The 21281-nt window shown below is 46.3% G+C and overlaps 1 protein-coding gene across 2 annotated transcripts in view; it reads left to right on the forward strand.

Moving 5' to 3' along the window:
* CDH11 (cadherin 11) overlaps positions 1–21281 on the forward strand; it is a 150874-nt gene that overhangs the window by 87863 nt on the left and 41730 nt on the right. For both annotated transcript variants that reach the window (XM_041772206.1, XM_041772207.1), the window contains exons 3-4: positions 14077–14476; positions 18706–19000. In XM_041772206.1, the coding sequence (XP_041628140.1) occupies positions 14249–14476; positions 18706–19000 (523 nt within the window). In that variant the 5' untranslated portion in view covers positions 14077–14248. The remainder of the gene's footprint in view (positions 1–14076; positions 14477–18705; positions 19001–21281) is intronic.

A 21281-nucleotide genomic window follows, 5' to 3' on the forward strand; every position in this document is an offset into this window, starting at 1 on the left:
ATGGATTGCAGATTTTGTTCTTCCAGTAAAATCTTTTTGGAAGGAGGTACTTAGTTGATCAATGTAAGATGCCTGCGAGCGATGGTAAAACTTACTCCTGGCTGTGCGTGCTTCTCCTAGGGAGACGTGCCTGCCTGAGGAAATGTCTGTTTGGACTTTGTCACACTGGTACTCTATCAACTGATTAAAATTTCATGTTATTTTGCTTTTTTTTATGTAATCTTATAAACAAACAAGTGAACAAAAACCAGCTAATATCACCTCTTTCCTGTTGAAAACAGGATTGAATCTTTGCAGCGTGGGTATTGAATTGACCAGTGGTGTGAGTAGCTGTTGGGTAACAGCCGCTCTTCCTGTCAGAGAGTGATTCCGGGCCTCACCTCATGCCCTCAGATGAAATATTGATGTGTGGGATTTGCCTCTTCCACCGTGTAACTCCTTCCCTGAGCAACATACCCATCTTTTCAACAACGATTAGCTCATGGGATCTCGCAGACCTGCCTCGTGTTGAGCTGGCTTCTTTGTTAGAAGATATTTATTGTCTGGCTGCCTTCCCACGGTCCCCTGCACCACTTGCCTTTTATTAATCACTAGCACCTTCTTTGGAGGCTGAGGCAATGAAGGATGTAGAGCAAAATTTCGTTCTTATGTGGAAAACATTATGGGGGGGGGAAACCATGCTTCCTTCACTCAAGGACTACTTGGAAGAGTGGGGCAGGCTGGGGAACATCAACAGTGGAGGGAGACCCTCTAAGGAAACCTCAAAGGAGCTGGTGATGGTTGACCCTTGGGCGAAACACCCATTCTCTAAGACTCCCAGTAACCTATGTGCTTCCTGAGGACAAAGACATGTTTCTTAACTAAACTACTGCAGAAAATCCAAGTCTCCACCAATATTTCTTAAATGGCTGCTATTAAATGCTTGCATGCGGAGTAAAATCTAGCTGAGTTCTGACCGCCCATCCCCAGAAAGAAAAATATAATAATAACAAGAGCTCCATAGGAGAATTACAGAGAAGTTTAACACGAAGGGTAGGGATCCCTGGGTGGCGCAGCGGTTTGGCGCGTGCCTTTGGCCCAGGGCGCGATCCTGGAGACCCGAGATCGAATCCCACGTCGGGCTCCCGGTGCATGGAGCCTGCTTCTCCCTCTGCCTATGTCTCTGCCTCTCTCTCTCTCTCTCTCTGTGACTATCATAGATAAATAATAATAATAAAAAATAAAAAAAAAAATAACACGAAGGGTAGATAGGCAAGAGCTTCCGAATGGACCGTTTATGGCTTCAGGTTTCATTTTCGGGGCTAACTAGTCACCTGAGCTAAAGGGAGTGCTCCGAAAGTGAAGTGCCTCATGCCCTTGTTTCCTTATCTGGACAATGGACGCAATAACACACACTCCTGAGGATGCTGGAGGGAAAGAGGCGACAAAGAACGCACGGGCAGCACCTAGCGCAGGGCCTGCCCAGGTGCTCAGGGATGGCCTTGTCCTCGCCAAGCAGAGGCTGAATGGAAGATGAGTGCTTTTTGCCAGGATGGCCTCCTGGAACTTCTCCAGCTGGAAAAGCCCAGGCCATCTCATGTGACAAGTTCCTGGCAGCTTTGGCCACACTTGCCATGATTGTTCCATTCCCATCGTCGATTATGGATAATTGAGAGGCTCTGGTCTCTGCAGAGGGCCTTCTGGCCTGGATCCCTATCGAGTCTGGGGCTCTGATCTATTTTCACAACTTTTCTTGTTCGAATCAGCCGTCTCGCCACCACACACGCCACCCCCCAGCCGGGGAGCTACACCCAGGGTCCGTATCCTCACAAGTCACCACTGCAAAATCCTTCTGGGTCCAGGAGCACAGAGATGTGCCCAGGTCTAGGGAGGAGCCCATTGGCAGCCCCTGACAGAGTTCATAGAGGAGTGGAACCACATCTCCTTCCTGTAATGCTGACGGGTCCTTTGCATTCATCTACAACCTGCGCTACTAAAGGCTAAAAGCCAAAACTTTAATAAAAAATGACCCAAAGAAATGGAAGTTGCCGCTCCTGTCAGGATTTCTCCATCTGCTCCCCTCACCTGGGCAGCGGCCATTACACTTTCATAAAAGCCTTCCCTACCTATTATCTCATTCCACCCTCAGATTAACTGGGGAACCAGGGAGGTCAGGCATCAGTCGTCCTATTTTTGTCATAAGAGAAAACAGGCTCAGGGAGGTGAAGCGAGTTGTCAGCTGTCAGTGGCCCCGCGGTTCCCCGAGCTGGGCCCCCTCCCTAACCCAGGAGATCATGGGCGCTGAAGCCCGAATTTACTAACTCACTGATGGGCTGAGAGAGGGAGTCTGTTCGGTATCAAGATCTCAGAAGTGCTTTCTTTTCTCCCTTTATTTTTTTTTGTTTTTTAATGCAGCAGAACGGCTTTGCAAGGACACATTTTGCTGAGTCTGGTTGCACCTCTGTTGGCTGTGGGGGGTGGGGCTGACCTGTTCAGCTGTCCCCACCCATTGTGGCCCCTTCCCTCTTAGATTTTCGGGACATTCTGCTGGTCATCTCTGGAGAGCCATCCATCCTGTCCAGCCCTTCATTTCACATATAGGAAAACAGAGGTCTAGACCTCCGGGCGTTGCACAATGAGTTTGTGGCAGACCTTTGTGTGTCTAGCAGACTGTTCTTGCATGACTTCTCCATTCTACAGACCCTTTATGCTTCAGATGAAGATCTTTTAGAGCCTAAAACCAACACATACTAACAGAACTTTTTTTCAATAATAAAAGTGACCACTGAGCACTTGAAGTGAGGACGTACATTTTTAATTGTGTTTAATTTAATGCACTAAACTTAAAAGGCCACGTGTGTCTAGGTTGCCACCATATTGGATGGCGTAGCTCTAGCCCAGTGGTTTTCACCTCAAAGGTACACCAGAACCACCTGGGGAAGTTCAAAAGTAGTGATACCTGGTTTTCATTGATTTTGCTTGGTGTTGAGTAAGGCCCGGCAATGGAATTTTTAAGACTCCTCAGCTAATTCTAATGTGCAATCAAGTTCTAGGGACACGAGTCTAAATGTTAAGCTTCATGAAGGACAGAGGCCATGCCAGCTATACACATTATACTCCACTGAATTGGGTATGTTCCTAATTCTTAGAGAACTCCATATATCTTGGGGAAGAGGAAGACATAATCAAGGACAAAAATTATTAGAAGTGTCCTTATTAAATTGCTTAAAAGGCCAATGTGGTCCAAGGGAGTGGAAATGGTCACTTCTACTTGGAGGAAGGAGAAAAAGAGGCAGTCCCTATGGTAATGATTCCAGTAATGAATTATAAATAAGGTAATTTTTTTTTTCCAGAAATGCATTTGTAGCAATAGATGTTTCTGCCAGGCAAGTCAAAATTCACATCTGTAATTCACAATAGGATTAACCTGGGATTACGGAAAATCTAATTAAGTGAACCATATTATCTGAGACCCACAAAAGACACTTAACGTTGCCTTTGAAAGTCCTGCCTGTCTGGAAGTGTTCAGCATATGCTTCAGAAAATGCTCTGCACATGTACAAGGCACTTGACTGGTTTGCTGTATCCCATTACTTTTCTTTTATGTTCAACTTTTTAAAAAATCCCATTACTTTTGATAAATGACGTTAATACATCTGAAAAGAAAGAATCAGGCTTCAAAGATTGGATTATTTGAGACTACAATGAGATCATTATGAGGCTATTGTTGGTGTCTACTTTCTAAAAATAAGAGGGGGAGAAAACCTTCTGTGGTATATGTAAAGATACTCCCCCCCCCCCAAAAAAAAAAGCCGTTAAAAATGTGGCAAGGTTTAGTCTGCTCTTAGCGTGATAGCATGGTTGGGGGAGGTAGGTTAGAAAGAGACCTCCAGAGCAGCCCACCCACACTCTGGTCAGAATCTAGCTTCCGATAATTGGAAGCAGCTTGACTTTCTGCATTCCTCACTTCTGCTCGGAGGCTGATTACGCCGGATGGCTGCATGTGGACCACAGTGGATTGGGGTCACAGGCTGGCTGTGGCAGGATTCTGAAGCCTCGGCAGTGGTGATTTAAAGCACTCTCTCCCCTTGTCTTAGTAATTATTTCAGAAAAACCACATCAAGCCCTTGTCAGTTATTAGGACCACCTTGGGATAATTCCTCCCCTTATTGTTCATACTTTAAAAAAAAATATTCTTTGTGGAAAGTGGTTCCCTGCAGATAATATCCAGCGATAATATGCAGATTGTTTTCCCTCTTCCTGTTCTCCACTGTCAGTCCTCAAAGAGAGCTCCCAGGTCCTTATTTACGAATGTGTTTTTCCCTTAGAGAATGTGAACTGGTTATTTCCGGAGAAGTAGTTTGCAAGGGACGACTGCTTTTAAGCCGGGTTTGGGGTGCAAGAGGGCAGGGTAGATGCTGTATAAATTATCTTTCACTCAGTGCTTTCTCTTTCGTTTTTCCTCTCCAGAGGGAGGACTTCAGGTTTTGTTCACGTTGGTTTTTGCTTTTGTTTTCTTATTTTGCACAAGTTGCTTGTCATTTCACTATCTCCCTTTTCCTATCTGTCCCCTGAAGAAAGACTGAGTGGAAGGCGTAGGGAAGGGTTTCATCCAGTTCTGGGACTCGAGCACACAGTGCAGCGGAACGCCCAAACTGGGAGCAGAAGTGGTAACGCTGATGATGCCTCCTCTTGGAAGAACTCAGAAACGTAGCTCCACTCTGGAACTTTCCACGTGAGCATCAGTCCCTAGGCTTCACAAACTTCACACGTTGGAAACCAAATGCATGCTCTTTATCCCCAGACCAGGCCCTCTCCTGTTGAAGCCAGGAACAGCAGCACCATCTTCAGACTATAGCCTCATGCTCTGTCCTCCCCCTGCCCCGTTCCCAAGACCCTACACATCTGCATGGTTTCCAGAAGGGCCTCCTTTCCTCTACCGGAGGCTTATTTTTCCTATCTAGAACATGTTGCCCCTCACTTGAATGACTGTAATAAATCTTTGTTGGCCACATGCTCTTCTGTATCCAGATATTCTAGAATCTTCTGTGCTGTCCTAGATGGTAGCCACTAGCCATATAAGGCTTTTGAGCTCTTGACATGTGGCTAGTCCAAACAGAGATGTGCTGTAAGTTTAAAATACGCACTGGGCTTTGAAGATTTAGGACCAAAAATAAATAAATAACCGGAGCATGTGTATGTATAAAATACCGCAATAATTCATATATTTATTTCATATTAAAATGATACCATTTGAGGCATTCTAGATTAAATAAAATATGTTGTTAAAATTAACATACCCATTTTTTAAACTTTTAAAAATGTGGCATCTACATAATTTAAAATTATACCTGTAACACATTATATTTCTCTTGGACAACACTGTCTACTTTATCTCATTTCCCTCATTTATTTGTGTTGTCGTATTTAAAAATTCCTGTTCTAGGTATTATTTTGCTTATCTCCTCTTAATGGACAGCCTCTTTCAGCCTTCCGTAAGGCTCGCACTTTACTACATGTTGTATGTAGTCACTTTATTGATAGTAGGTCATACCAGTGTATCCAGGGCTTATACTACATACTTGTGTATTCTTGTTGAAGGAACAAAACTCCTGACTTATCATATTGATCACCTGCACTATGCCAGGCCATGTCAAGTTCATACGTGACTCTCCCCGTGCATCATCTCCTTTCCTTTAAACTCTCCCTCTAAGAGTGGTCCTCATGTTTTCACCATGGCGGCATGGAGACTCATGGAGGCCGAGTCATACACCTGGTGAACAAGCGGGAACTCTTGAGCTCTACTCCTCTAACCCCACCTGACTCTGAGCCCATGCTCTTAACAATTGTGTCAGAACTCCCAGTTCTCGTGGCACTTTCTCCTGTATCCCTCTGACAACTTGGAGTCCGTCAGTCTCTGGATGCCCACTGCCTACCAGGTGAAGCTCTGATCCTTATGTTGGGACTCAAAGCCTGTCACATTAACACGGTCTGCACCCTCTAGTTCCAGAGGGCGCCACTACCATTGTATCTGGTGTAAGTGCAGCTTCCTGGAGATGTGCATGGAGCAGTCCTGCCAGGTGGGTCCAGACTTTCTAAATTAGGTGAAACCTCCATCCAGGGAAGGTTGCTGTGTCTCAGCGCAGCACAGACTCACAGGCCCCTGTAGACGTGGAAGACCTTAGTAGGCTATTGTCGGCCTCCTCTTTTAGGGGAAGTAGAAAGTCTAGGAGGAAGAAGGATTTTTTTCTAAAGTTCCACAACTGTTCAGTGACAGAACCTTTGCCAGAACACAAGTGTCTTGACTTCTGTTGTGAAAGTCTCCCTGTGGCTCCAGTGTTTCTTGTGTGTTCATAAATGAAGGAGGCGTTTGCTATGTGTGAACAAATGATCTCCACAACTATAGTGCTGCACCCTTTATCAGAACCACCTAACTTACTCCTCTTGATTATTATAGTTTTCTAGGTCTGAGGATTAAAGAAAGCAATTCCAGGTGGCTCACTTAGAGGAGACCTATTGTCATTCCCTATATGGAAACTCAGGAACAGAAAGAAGATCAGTATTTCGGGGCTCAAGTAGACAGCAACCGGAGGGCAGTCCTTGATGACCAGGATTTTCAGGACACAGGGCCATGTGTTGTGCCCTATACCTGGCTTAGGGACAGAGACCAAGTTTGTTTCTGTTTGGTTACTAGGTGGCTTGCTTATAACCTTGATTTTACCAAATCTTTGGCCATGGAGGATGACTGTGCCATCCCTCGGGCAGCCCGTCACCTTCCTGTTTGAGTTCCCTCACTCACTGGGACATGGTTCCTGTTTTCTTTTGTTCAAGTTCCCAGGCAGATCCTATTCACCCAGCTTGTCCTTATGAGCCAGATTACGCAGGGAAAACAATCAGCGATCAATTTAAGATTTGGTTATTCCTGGAGTAGATGCAGCTCAATCAGCCATGGCTCAAGAGGAGAGTGGAAGCTTCAGATGGTGGAGATCGTGGAGATAGGTGTTTACCTGGAAGAAGCTGGAGTGGGCAAGGACCAAAAGACCAGAATGATATGGTACAAATTCACCTGTAGAGGTGTGCTCCCTGTTTCCTCAGTACTGTGTACGGAAGTCCTGCTTGCACCGAGCCCATCACACCATATTCATCCGCTTAGAAGACTGTCTCACTGTTGTTCAAGTACGGTCTACGTACAGAGCAGAGGTACACAGCAGCCTATGTATCCCCGGGGTCCAACCCAGGCCTGGCACTGTGAAAAGTTACTGCTGAACGAAGGAACCAGCAAATAAAGAAAGCTTTATAGATATTTACTGCTCTGAGACAAAGGGAGATTTACGTACAGGCCTTTGATACCGCAAATGAAGTTGCATCATGTTGAACATCTGTTTATCATTGCCATTTGTGCCCTAATTTTCCCTCAGGTATTTTAGCTCATGCAAAAAAAAAAAAAAAAAATTGAAAATAAAATCTTTCTCTTTCCACACATTCATAGACAGTGTTTGTTCACAGACTGAGATGACACGGCTGACATTATTTCCTGTATGTGTTGACATATTTTATTCATCTTGATGATTAACATTTTAAGATATTACAGTGAGAAAAAGACTGTCTTAAGGATTGAGTAGAGCACAAATAACAAGTACTTCATTGCACACATTGTATTTAATCATCTTATTAATGGACGTTTACTTAATTATTTGAAGAGCTAAGTAAATAATCACGGAATGATTCTACACGTTTGGGGTCTGGGAAGTGACGGTGGATTGCGATGGTACTTTGTGGCCGTGCGAGCCTGAGGATATAAAGGTTGGTTGTACATACTTTAAAAATAAATGAAATTCTTGTTGAACGAGGATTATTTTCAACATCGAATACAGTTTTGGAGCTGAGATGATCCTTGAGGATGGATCATGCAGTCTCCTTGTATCAAAGATGAGGAACATGGACTCCCAGGGTTCGGGAGTCAGCTAAAGCTAAAGCTAAAGCATGGGTTTTGCTGTCATATAAACTTAAATTTGAATTGCAGCCCTGCTAGTGATTTCGGGTGTTCCCTCAGGTGACTTTCTCAACCACTCTGTGCCTCACTATCCTTGTGGATACAATCTGGGTGATCTTTACATAAAAGTCGTGGTAAAGGTGCCATCAAATGATATAAGTGCCAAGCCCTGCGTAGAGTGCCCATCCCTGGAAAAATCGAGCACTTGGTCAAGGATAACCTTTACAGTCGTTACCTAATGTTAGGTAGCCTGTAAGTGATGGAGCCAGGACTGGACACAGGTCTGCCCAACACCAGGCAGTGAGTGATCTTTCCACTTTCAAAGCTGAGATACTCATGTGGTTCTCTATTTCTCTGGAAGTAGAGAATCAGACTTAGATTGAAGCACTTTAAAATGTTCCCCTCTCCCCTAGAGAACTTTATGGTCCTTGATAAGGGACCCCATTTGCTGCACACTCTGACGCTGGAATTTGGTGTCGGAGCCGTGGAGCAACAATGACCTTTCCGCCGGCTTTCCCGTGTTTTGCACCTGAGCAGAAGTGATCACGACCCCAAGCTTACGCTTTGCTCCAAGTGTAGGAATCAGGGAAGAAGAACTAGGATTCAGTGGTTCTTCTAATGCTTCCTTTCCCCCATTCTCCGTGATTTCCACGGGCCTGGCATAAATCCTGTGATTTGATCTGAAACTAGAGACCAGCCCAGTGCGGAGTGATGAGATCTGAACGGGGAATAAAATATGCTTGAATTAATTTGCATAATAGAATCCGATCGGTTACAAAGCTGTGTTTGTTGAAGTGGAGAGCGGAGCCCCCCGGCTCCCCCGCAAGGGGACCTGCACATGCAGAATGGAGTTTTGAGCTCTGGTGTGGGCCTCGATCATATTCCTAACGTAATGGTAACCTGTCTTTAACTGTAAATTAGCTCCCTGGAAATGAAAAGAACAGGTCAGCCCGTCTGATCCTTCCAGCTCTGTGGGGAGGAGAAAGCTGAAAAACCAAAGCCACTCGCTTTCTGCTAAGCGCTTTCGTCTTTCTTTCTCTACCCGATAACAATTTCCAGCAGGAGCCCAAATATACTTAAACACCCGTATATGTCATTCTCTTTTACGGAGACAAAAGCAGGCACAGCAAGAGGGTTTTATGCTCAAGGCGCAATAGCTTATGACGGGCTATCTGCTCTCAAGATAGAGGGGTGAGCCTTCCACTTAGAGCTGGTGGTTTTGCAAATCCATTTTCCTGTCATGTTATTACTCCTGTGACTTTCAACAGCATTTATTTTTCCTTGCAAGCAATATGCTCCCACTGTAAAATGAAGTCCGCCTATATGTTTCAGTGGAGCCCCAATGCTTAGACGTCCTGGCATACTGCTAGAAAGTGCTTTAATGGAAGGATTGTTTGAGACTTGCCTTGGGGGTCTTTATTAAAACCAATTAGAACATTGATATATTTCCCTAATTATTACTGATGTCAAAGTCTTCTTAGGAGGGCAGTCTCCTATTAATTTTCATGTATGTTCCCTGCAAACTCTTTACCATTGAACACATCAATCAGGTCTCAAGATTTTAGAAGCATTTCTTTAAGGAAACAAAAAAAAAAAAAATGAATCTCCCTGAACACATTTTTGAAACTTATACATTTAGGAATTTTGAAACAAGGCATTTAAAAATTAAAAAAAAAAAAAAAAAGCAAAGATTAACTTTTGTGTAATGTGTTGTTTAAAGGCTGGTTGTACTGTGTTGTTGATGCAATTGCTTCCTGTTCGTCTTCACTTTGGTCACTGCGATAAAATGCTTTATCCTCCTCTTTCTGGTTTGGTTTTAGTATTTTAGTCACCACCGGTGCCACCGAAACTTAAATTATTATCATTTTAAGGCTGTTATGTGTGTATCACGATGTGTGTCTCTATTTGCTCAGCATCCTTCTCTTAGAAAGGTGGTGTAGCGCAGGATCGTAGGGGATGAGGGTACAGGTCTTGGAGCCAAATATCCGAGGCTCGTGTCCCAGCTCCTCCACTCGCTTGATTCTGTAACCGTGGGCAAGTGACTTAATCTTGGCTATGCCTCAGACTGCTTACAATAGCAATACTACTATCGGTGAAGGGTTATTGTGAAAATTTGATGACTCAACTCATAGAAAGCATTTGGAAGAGTATTAGGCAGATCCTAATGCTGGATGCATATTAACTATTATTACTATTTTAATCAGTCATATTGTTAGTGTATACCAAGGCCTAACGTTGGTTTACTTCAGGTGCCTTCTAGGTTCCAGTATCCAGCAGAGGAACCATATCATTTCCTTACGGATTGAGACAGAAACAAATAGCAGGAGTTGGTATTGTTCACTGATTAAGAACACAGACGCCAGAGCCAGATGGCATGGGTTCAAATTCCAGCTCTGCTATTTCCCAGAAGCATAGCTTTGCACAAATTGCTTCACTTATCTGGGCTCCAGCTTCCTCATCCTTTATAATAAGAATATTGATAGTACCTATTCATAAATTTGTTATCGAAATAAATAGCTGAATTAGTATTTGTAAAGTTATTAGAACAGTAGCTAGAGAAAGCTTTTGCTAAGTGAGTTTTCATTCTGAAAGTGAGTATTTTTAAGCTATGTCTTAAAATTCATCGTATATATATATATATATATATACCTGAGACTAATCTTTAAAATAATATTACATATTACATATAGTCATATAAGTGCTTTCAAATAATGAGTTATTTTTAAGAGCCCAGTTGGTTTTGCTATTCTTTTCAAAAGAAGAAGGAAGAAAATTTCATCTTTTTGGTAATGGGTTTGTTGTTTTGGGGTCATGTGGAAACTCTTAAATTCATTAGTATCAAGCTAGATTTTTTTTTTTTTTTTTTATCAAGGGAGAAAAGTTGTCATCTAGTTTTAACACTTCTGGTGTCAGAAATAATTGTGCTTTACAGCAAAATGGCAGCCAGAAGAAAGAGGTGCAGAAATATGAACTTTAATTAAACCTTTTCTTTCAAATACACTTCACAGTTTATATGCAAGAATAATTTATCACCATGTGAATGAACACTTAATACTTGGCATGGTGTAAAATGGGCAGGGATCTTGTCGCTGTCGCACCATATGGTCTTTTCTGTTTCTTCTTCTTGAGATTCTATGGTAGCAGTATCAAGTTTGCACTTGAAGTATGTGGTTCAGATCATACATTCAACTTTTATTGTTGGCTTTCTTTTTTTCCTAAGATTTTATTTATTTATTCATGTGAGATACAGAAAGAGAGAGAGAGGCAGAGACACAGGCAGAGGGAGAAGCAGGCTCCACGCAGGGAGCCCGGTGTGGGACTGGATCCCGGGACTCCAGGATCACGCCCTGGGCCGAAGGCAGGCGCTCAGCCGCTGAGCCACCCGGGCATCCCTGATGGCTTGCTTTCAAAAGCACAGTCACTGGATCTATAATTATATATAAGGTATAATTCCAATCATAAAGATGCATCCAGTTTAATAAAGAGACAGCATATGAATCAGAAGAAATCCCCAACAATCACTCACTGGAGCTCCAATCACGAATATGAAACCGGAAGCCATTTGTAGAAAATGTCACCCAAAGGCTTTATTTTGGAGAGAATGTACCAACACAGGAATGATGCAGTCCCATGATAAGGTACTGACAGATTCTCAACCTTATATCTGGCTTCCTGGCTTAAACCAGGGATCGTTCTATTGCTTCACATTGACTCATTTTAGGATCTGACTTCTCCTGGGTCCCTCTCTGTGCTTTTTTTCCCACACAGTTTGGATTGCAAGAAGCAGCATTTGATGTATTATTAGCATGCCCAAGTCTGAGGACGGAGTTGTTGAATGATGACACTGCCTTTTTAACCCCTCTCTCTCTTCCACACAACCTTCACCATACCCTGAGATGTCTGTCTCCAACAGATATTGGACTCCTATTCCTCGAATAGAGACTAACAAAATACATTATAGAATATACGGGCGGGGGGGGCAGTGATGGACACCCAAAATTATCTGCACATCTGTGGCCTCTTAGATACATTTTGCTATATGACAAAGGAAGCAGAAAGGCTTGGCTTGGCAAAGCCAAAGACCATCAGAAAGAAAAATGTCCTGCTCCAACATATTAGAATTTCACCAATTCCCTTATTTTCCAGACTACCAAGACCAGATGGCTATGGTATCCCCATGTACCTCTTATGCCTCAGTTCCTCTCTTAGAGAAAACACCTCACCATCCTTTTCTGAGCATCTCCATCTGCAAGGCAAGAGCATCTCCTTCTATTGAGTGACACCTATGGGCTTGGATTGCGGCATTCTAGGAAGAACGGAAGAGACCCATGCTGTGTCCAGTTCCCAACTCTGTATGAAGCCCCGTATGAGGGCAGCAACTTGCCCTCCCCATGGTTCAGATGAGACCACTCCTAGAGGCTCAGGATGCCTGACTGATATGCCCAACGTCACCTATGTTGTAAGATGTAGAAGTGGTCTTCTAACCGAGGTCCATCTGACCTCCAAGTCTAGGTACATGCCAAGGTTCATGCACCTTCCCTTTTGTTCTCCTCCCCCTATCACCACTACCTTAGCACTAGATAGCTAAGAATTACATGATTTTGTTTCTACAGTGCTCAAGAGGCTCACCTCATTTAGACTCACTGGTGCTGAAATGAGGTGTCATCTTTAGTACCAGAGTGTTGCCCTCCATGCCCAACAATCTTCTATGAATAGCTCCTGTCCCTGGCGGGCATGGTAATGGGGATTGCCTGATTCTGGGACCTAGGGTTCCAGCTGAAGTCTGGGTGGCACACCAGGGGAAGAGGATAATTGTCCAGAAGAAATTGCAGGGTGCGAAGAGAGTGGAAGAAGCCAGGGGAGTTCCAAAGGACATAATTAAGTTTCCAGCAGCAGCAAAACTAGGTTTAGTGAAGAAGTCCAGGAACCCAAGGCAGAAATTAAAGACCAGAGTAACTGCAGGTCAGAAATCTACGAGGGCTGTGGAAGGCTCATCCTCTACTGATGAGTGGCTGAGCCATGACTGGGTGCCAGGAACAAGGCCTTTGGACCAGCTGGTGGGGAGTGCTCTTTCATATTGCGTCTCGTGGTTGAAAAAAGCTTGTAAAGCTTGTATCCTTTCTGAGACTGTCAGGTTAAGGAAGGATCTTCAGGTTCTCGGGTGGACCTTTGATCCAACAAGAGCAAATCTTGCTCATTAAGTTGATACCATAGCATTCATTTATCCACCATGAGGATAATCCATTATTTCACTGACACATGTTTTTGTGATCGTGGGTGGTTTCTCAGGATCTGCCTCAGTCTCCTTCCTCTGGCGGGGTCCATTGCTGCCTTTCTCCTTACACCATCCAGTCATGCTGACCAGCGTTGGGATGTGCTGTGCTTGTGGCGAGCTCTGGGCTTTGGGGCACATTGTTCCTCTGCACGGTCCTCCCATCTACTCTCTTCTGATCACAGTAGCTCTTGCTTCAGGGTGGAGCACAGCCACCCTGCACTTGGGGAGTCTCCACAGCTGCCCCCACTCTCCGCCATGTCCACCCTTAATCCCCATCCCTTAGATGTTCATCTCCTGGACTCTCGTGATGCCCAGAGTTTCCCTGTTATGAAAACATACCCTAGTACAATTGTGATCAATAATAACAGCAGATAAGTAGGGAGCGCTTGCTGTGTGCCAGACGTTGTGCTAAGGGATTTAGAGGCATAAGTCACTTAATCCCCGTGTCAGCCTTGCAGTGAGGATGATTAGCATCCCCATTTCATAAATGAGCAAGCTGAGCGCAAAGGGCTGTTAGCTTACCCCAAACCCAGAGTTAGTCAGGGGTTAAACTGACTCTGAGACCTTGGCAGCTGGATTGCACAGCGCACACGTGTCCATCCTCGCATAGACCTCGAGGGCTTTCTTTGTCTGTGTCTTTATCCCACCTGCCATGGGGTGAGCAGTGAGAGAGAGCGAGCGAGCGAGAGCGAGCCCGGGGCCTGTTTCTTCCTCAGCTGCCCCCTCAGTACCCAGAGGCAGCGCTCCTGTGGCCCACCGTGTATGGGGTGGCATTGAAGGAGTTGGGGAAGGAGCCTGCCGCTAACCTGCCCTTCCTCTCTCCCTGCAGAAGCCGACTGGGGGAGTGCGCAGCCCTGACGTGATGTGCTCGGTGAGCAGAGACCTTCCGCTCCAAGAGAGGTCTGCGTGACGCGTCCGGGAGGCCACCGCCGGCCAGGCCGCCACAGGGTCGGTGTAAGGGGTGACAGCCGCATTCTCCTGTGCCTACCACGTAACCAAAAATGAAGGAGCACTACTGTTTACAAGCCGCCCTGGTGTGCCTGGGCGTGCTGTGCCACAGCCAGGCCTTGGCCACAGAGCGGCGGAGCCACCTGCGCCCCTCGTTCCACGGGCACCACGAGAAGGGCAAGGAGGGGCAGGTGCTGCAGCGCTCCAAGAGAGGCTGGGTCTGGAACCAGTTCTTCGTGATAGAGGAGTACACCGGGCCTGACCCCGTGCTCGTGGGCAGGGTAAGGCTGCTGCCCCGCAGGGCTTCTGTCTCTCTCCCCGCCGTGCCAGTAGGAGGATATGACCCAAAAAGAAAATTCCCAGGAGGGGGCAAACCCACTAAGGGTGCTTCAACAAGAACCATAAGATCATTGCTCAAACATCCTTTCAGCCTTTTGTTTTCCTTCTCAATTCATAGAGTTGACCATGTTACCAACACTTCTGTTTTTCCACTTAATAGTCTACCTTTAAACTCCATTTTCAGTGGCTGCACCATAGTCTACTGAGTTGAAACCATTATTTATTTATCCATTCTCCAACGGAGGGCGTTTCCCTGAGCGTAGGCTATCCGCACCCCCCCCCCTTGCCTTCTCAGGACCCTCCCTGCTCTTCATGAGAGCTTTCCTTCTTATATTACATGGGTCTGTGTTTGTCCGTCTCCTTCACTGGAGTGGACCAGTGTCATCCTTGTCCCAAGGTCCTGGGACTAAGCCCAGTTTTAGGGCGGCCTTTGTAAATAAATACTCCATGAGATGAATGGCTGTGTCTTAAGAATGGGTGGGGTTTTGTGGCCTTGGCTCAGGAGTGGCAGCACCCACTGGAGTGACTTGAGCGTCCTAGCAGTACTTGGCCCTTCTCTGTGCACCTCCTCCAAGAAAGTGCAAAGGGCAGACAGTCCAACATACTCTGACAAATGCATCACCTGTTATCATTGAGCTTAAACCGTGCATCCCTTTGTCAGAGGATAGCGGCCTTAACTACAAGGAGACAGGTGATCATCTACACGAGAATGAAAGCCTCCTGAGCTGTGGGGAAGAGGTGGGCAAACGGCAAAACTAGGGATAAAATATCCCTGACTTCAAAGAGTTCAGAGACCAGTGGGAAAGACACACTTACCTAAGGAGTTAAAATACACACACACACCACACACCACACACACACCCCTGAAATAAAGAATAGGATGAGGAAGAAATTCAACAGAAGTAATCACACACGTGCATGGGAACGTTTGGGAGGGTTAGAGGCAGGTTTCATAGAGAACATGATGATAACGTGTGACCTGAAGGATGAGAGGTTATCCAGTGAAGGGGGAGAGGACAAGAGGAGATCTGCGGGATGCTGATTGCCAGGCCTCCGATAGCCCGATGGGTTATTTCAGCTGTTCTTTAACATGAGAACCGCAACGCATATTTATATAATTGACATATTTGGAAGGGGTTCCTATTAGCATCTCAATAAGGTTGTTCGGGTGGCAAAGTGCCTTTTCACAGACGTGTCCCGAGAGAATTTCATTCAAGTATACCCTCAAAATGGAAAGATTATACCCAAAATAGAAGTAGTCTGGGGAAACGGGAACCCAGGGGAATAATTGGCATGTGAATTCCCTCCATGAGGAGATGGGCTCTGTGCCCAGAGAGGAAGACGAGACTTCAGTCATGGGGGGAGCCGCGCAGCTCGAACAGCGTGGGGGCTATGCCTGACTTGCTCTGAGAGTGTAGAACCTTGGGCCTGGGGACTTTCTCAATGGGGAACAGTGTGCGTGTCGGGGCGGGGGACTGCGGAAGGGACTGGACCTGGAGGACCCTTTCCTTGTCTCTGTGGAGCAAGCAGTTGACATGCCTGCTGGAAGGGAGCGTAGGGAAAAGCATGGAGGAGAGTAAGCAGGTGGTGGTCTTTAACATACAGGCACAGGAGACGGAGAGCGAGACATCAGATGGGATGGTGCTCGAAGAAAAAGGCGTCTGGATCCTCTGGCTCTCCCTTTGGAGATAATGCAGATGCATAGTTCCCTGTGAACAGGAGTAGACGGGATGACCTTTGAGTTGACAGCATTCAAGGCTGAGTGCTTTACGATGCTCTGGAAAAGTAGACTTTGGCAAGCGACGGACGTTCAGATTTCCTGCGGGAAACACAGTCTGTGCCCCGCTGTGCTCTGCAGAGGGGACACCATCAGTCTTTGGCGTTAGCAGTTGGCTGTGTGTGCCGCAGCAACGGGGTCCCCTGATAGGACTGAATGGTTTCCCAAACTGCTTTTCGTGTCGAACCTAATAAATACCGTTGTCAGTGGTATAGGTCATCTTTGTTGGAGGGAGAAAAAGAAGGAATTGATATCCAACTTCCAGATTTGAAAACAAAGTAGAGAAAAATATTGAGTGCTATGTTTTTACTTTTTTTTTTTTTTTTTGCAGTTACTTGGTTCATCATGAACTAGAATCTATTTAATGTTACAGAAACTTGGCCACGCTCACATGTGCTACATGAAATCCCCTGGAAACGTCCCTTCTAGTAACTGCCTTTAAAATAAGCATTTATTTCCTTGTTTCTTATTCACAAGACTGAGCCCCTAACTTTTGCCAGGTCTGAGGCAGAGAAAACGGACAAATACAAACCGCAGGGTGGAGGGGGGTTAGCCAGGGGGACGGCAGCAGGGATCCTGCCCTCACCGTGGAAATCCTATGAAGAGGACCCGGATCCGGGCAATTCTGTTCATCCTTTGGAGGCCGTTCAACAGCCTCATACTTTACTCACAAACTGCCTTATTCAGGGGCAACGTATTAAATATTATTCCATGACCACACAAAGCTTGTTATAAATGTTAACAAGTTCCCAAGCAAAGTATGTCTTTATTTTTAATTTTCCTGAGAAAGACTGTGAACTAGAATCAAAACGGTCTTCCCGATTTGTGCCCGCAGGTCTGTCCCCGCGCTGGCATAGGTGGCGTTTCACGGAGGCCCCGCAAATCAATTAGATGCTTTTTGGGAACTCACAACAACACAAAAATGTTTAAAAAGCAGCGTGTGCAACCCCGCTTTGTGATTCCGAACGAGCTCTCTGGGCTTGGTGTCATAACAGTGATCATTTAAATGGCATCAACAATAATATTAAAATAGCTTTGCTTCTACTATCAGTATTAAATTGTCATCGAAAATAAGAAATATTATCATTATCATCAACGCCATTCCAACAAAGCTGTTCGGTTTATGCCGGGGTTTCTCACATGGGGGTAGAATCAAGGGCTTCCTAGCCGCTCGGCTACCCTTGAAGCCCGTGGAAATGGTGAAAGTAATGCTTTTCTCCTCTGACAAGTGGCATAGAGAGGGCAGAGGCACTCAGGTGAGGATGGAAGCTTCAGACATGGAGGTGACATCGAGGAAAGGTGAAGCGTTGTTGCTACAGGAAAATCAGACGTGGTCTTTGGGTCCACGTTCTGAAGCAGGTAGGCAGGAGAGCGGGGTCTTGCCCTGGCCCCGCCCAGTGTGGACTTAGGCAAGTACCATTGTTGCCCTGGGCTTCGTCAGAGGAGCCATCAAACCCCTAAAGATGTTTAAGGTTCTCTGTATCGTTTAAGAAGCTGTGTGTTGGTCCAGCCATCCTACCCCCACTGTGCCTAGGCTCAGATGGGGCGTTTCCTCCGGGCAGGCCACATCCCCAGGCCCTCATGCCTCGTGCCTCTCACGGAGGGTCCCCTGGGAGGGTCTGACTGATGAGTTGCTTGTAGTAACGGAAGCCTGAAGGTGACCTTAGTGTCCTTTGGGAGAGGACAGCTAAAGCAAGATGACAGATCCATCCAGTGGGTGAGGTCGATCTACGTGTTCCAGTGCGAGAGGCCTCCTGAGTTTACTGTTCTAGGAGAACAGAGGTGGACAGTGGCGTGTTGCACAAAAATAAGCTGGGACATTTATGCATCTCTCTGTACACATAGCCTAGCATATGCGTAAAGCCCGGTGCCCTAGAGGATTCGCAGAAACTGGTGACAACCGTTGCGTGTGAGCAGAGAAATCCAAGAAGTGGGAAGCAGAACTGAGAAGGCTTATGTATTGCATAAATGCTTGTTTTTTTTTTTTTTAATTTTTAGGTCACGTATATATTTCTTCCAAAATAATCCCATTACTGTGCGTGTGGATATGTATTTTGTGTGCGTATTTGTGTGAATGTGACTCTGTGCATCTATTTTGTCATGTGTGCATGTTAATGAGGGAGAGCATCAATCCTAAAATCGAGAAAACTCAGGGTCAAGCTTGAACGCCGGGTTCACCGCACCCAGCCGTGCCACCTTGGCCAAGGCAAGTAGCTTCTCTAAGATTCCATGCTCACTTGTACAAGAAGTGAGAGCGTCTCCCCGTCGCGGTGTGTGGGTCTGCGTCAGTGAGTGGACGTGGAGAGCGTCCTGTAGCGAACGGCGCTCGGGTGAGTCTGTGTCTCTCCGTGGCATCCCTCCTGGGATTAACCATCTCGATTTCTCTCTCCCTAGCTTCATTCCGATATTGACTCTGGTGATGGGAACATTAAATACATTCTCTCAGGTGAAGGAGCCGGAACCATTTTTGTGATTGATGACAAATCAGGGAACATTCATGCCACCAAGACACTGGACCGAGAGGAGAGAGCCCAGTACACCCTCATGGCACAGGCGGTGGACAGGGACACCAACCGGCCGCTGGAGCCGCCGTCGGAGTTCATTGTCAAGGTCCAGGACATTAACGACAACCCTCCTGAGTTCCTGCACGAGACCTATCACGCGAACGTGCCTGAGAGGTCCAACGTGGGTGCGTAGGGCAGGGGAGGCCGAGCCCAGCTACAGGCCTGGGGTCCCTGTGGGCGGGCGGGCGGGTGCCTGTTCTCCTAAATCAGGAAAGGCGAATGTATGCGCCTCTTCTATGGCGTAGCGACAGGAAATGTTATTTGTGTAGTTGAAGTTTCAAATATTTAAAATGGACCCGAGATTTTAAGACCTAAACGTACACGACACAAGGACGTGTGGCCGAGTGGCGAGAACACGGCCGGACCCTGTTATCCTGGCTCGGGCGCCCCTTCGCCGTGTAACTGGGGCCCAGTTGGCTCTATCCCAGCGTTAGTATCCCTTTCTGTAAAGAGGAGGGGAAGAGTGTGGGATCTTACGGAACTCGAGGCCGTGTGGTCCAGTTACTAGTGCACGCTGATGTCTGTTGGAGTCCCAGTGTCGGCAGTACTGGTTGAATGCGGGCCTCATGCTAACTAATGACTGACGTGGCATCGCTGCGTTTAATTTTTGCGATGATTCCTCTTTGCAGTGAGGTAGGTCCTCTGACATATTTTGCGAATGGGAAATCCAAGCTACAAACAGGTCAACTAATTCATCCCAGGGCGCCTGAGCTATTATTAAGTGGCCACAGAATACACATAGAACCATGGCACTATGTCACCACCTGCTAGAACAATTTAGAAGTAGATCTAGCTTTTCGTCAGGCCTGAAGACACCCTGCACTGTTAAAGAATATTTCTCCGAATGATTTCTTCCCCTGGACACCTTTTCCTGGCAGTAGCTTTCGTTTGGCTTCATAGAACGCATGCAGTTGTGGTCTTTCGAGACACATGGAAGGGTTTGACTTTCAGACAATCATCAGGGCTGTTTTGATCAGGGAGTGAGTCCGATTATATGAATCAGAGATTTTAGAGCCCAAATGGACGAAAGGATCACCAGAGCCAAGCTGCCCATTTTACAGGTGAGAAAACCAAGCAGCAAGAATAGGAACCAACCTGCTCAAGAAAAGTTAGATGCAGAAGTAACCCTGAGACCCTAAGCTCTTTCCACTTTGCAGGTAGAACTCGGGATTAAAAAAGAAGACGAAGAAGAAGAATCTCTCGTTTTTGCCTCCTCCAGATAAAGTCAGGCCCTTCTCATCTTTTATGAAGGCCAGGCCTCACTCCTTGCTCCTCTTCCCTGGCCATGACCAGCCCTTTAGTCTCTTGGTATTCACCTAGGGATGTTAATGAGAAAGAAGCAGACATGAGCCAGATTGTTAAATAGGGGACAGCAGTAGCATCGGCAACTGACCCAGAAGGAAAGACCGGCCATCCAGAAGAATATTCCAGAGGGATTTACATCGTCCCCACCTCTGGGGGCTCCTGATGCTTCGGGATGACACCCAGGCTCTCTGCCACGGCTTACGAGAGTAGAGTCTGTTGTCTTCGTACCGGATTGAAGTCCTGGCCGTGCCCCTCACCAGCCAGGTGAACCTGGGCGACTGGTCCCATCTTTCTCGGTTTTCATTGTGTCATCTATAGAGTGAGGATAATCTAAACCGCATGGAGGGTTAAGTTGCGCAGATGGAAATTACAAGGAGCCTCGATGGATTTAGCGGAGTTCCAGAAGCAAGTGGAGCATAGAGCCTTGATGATTTCCCTAGCTCTACCGCCACGGTAGAGACGAGGGGCTCTGCCCCTTTGTAGACCCCTACTACCTAGAATAGTGCCTGGTTGTACGGGAAGAGTTCCAGAAGAGCCGTTTGCAACAAATAATGAATTACAGAAAAGTAATTAGAAAAAAAGCAAGATTGACTTTTACACCGCATAAAAATCACTGACAATAGTAAATTAAAGGGTTGGCAGAGGCTGTGTAAACGGGCTCCCCTGCCCCCACACGGAACCTTGCCCTCTGTTGCAAATGTCACAGAGAGACCACCTTCACTTGGTTGCTGGATAGGGTTAGACTCCGGACTGGCGATAATCCACTTAGCAAGATTGCAAACGTTCAGACCTCCCACACCTAGTTCCTCACAATGTAGCCCATGTCAACGTGAGAAGCAGAGCGAGGCGGGCACAACGCATGGGACGTGCCCGAAACAGCGCCTGGCACAAGGCCCTCAATTCCGTTTCTCTTCCTCTGGCACCACACCCCATTCTGTCACCCGGCACCTTGGGGCCTCCAGTCTTTGTGACCAGCAAAGGAGAGAGGCTTTTCCAGGAGAAACAGAATATCTCATCTCCCTCCATTTCTCTGGTTTCCTGGCCTTCGGACCCACCGACGTCTATGGGTGGTTTCTATTAAATGAGTGCCAGACCCCTAGA

Source organism: Vulpes lagopus, chromosome 10 (genome assembly GCF_018345385.1).
Source record: "Vulpes lagopus strain Blue_001 chromosome 10, ASM1834538v1, whole genome shotgun sequence".
NCBI lineage: Eukaryota > Metazoa > Chordata > Mammalia > Carnivora > Canidae > Vulpes > Vulpes lagopus.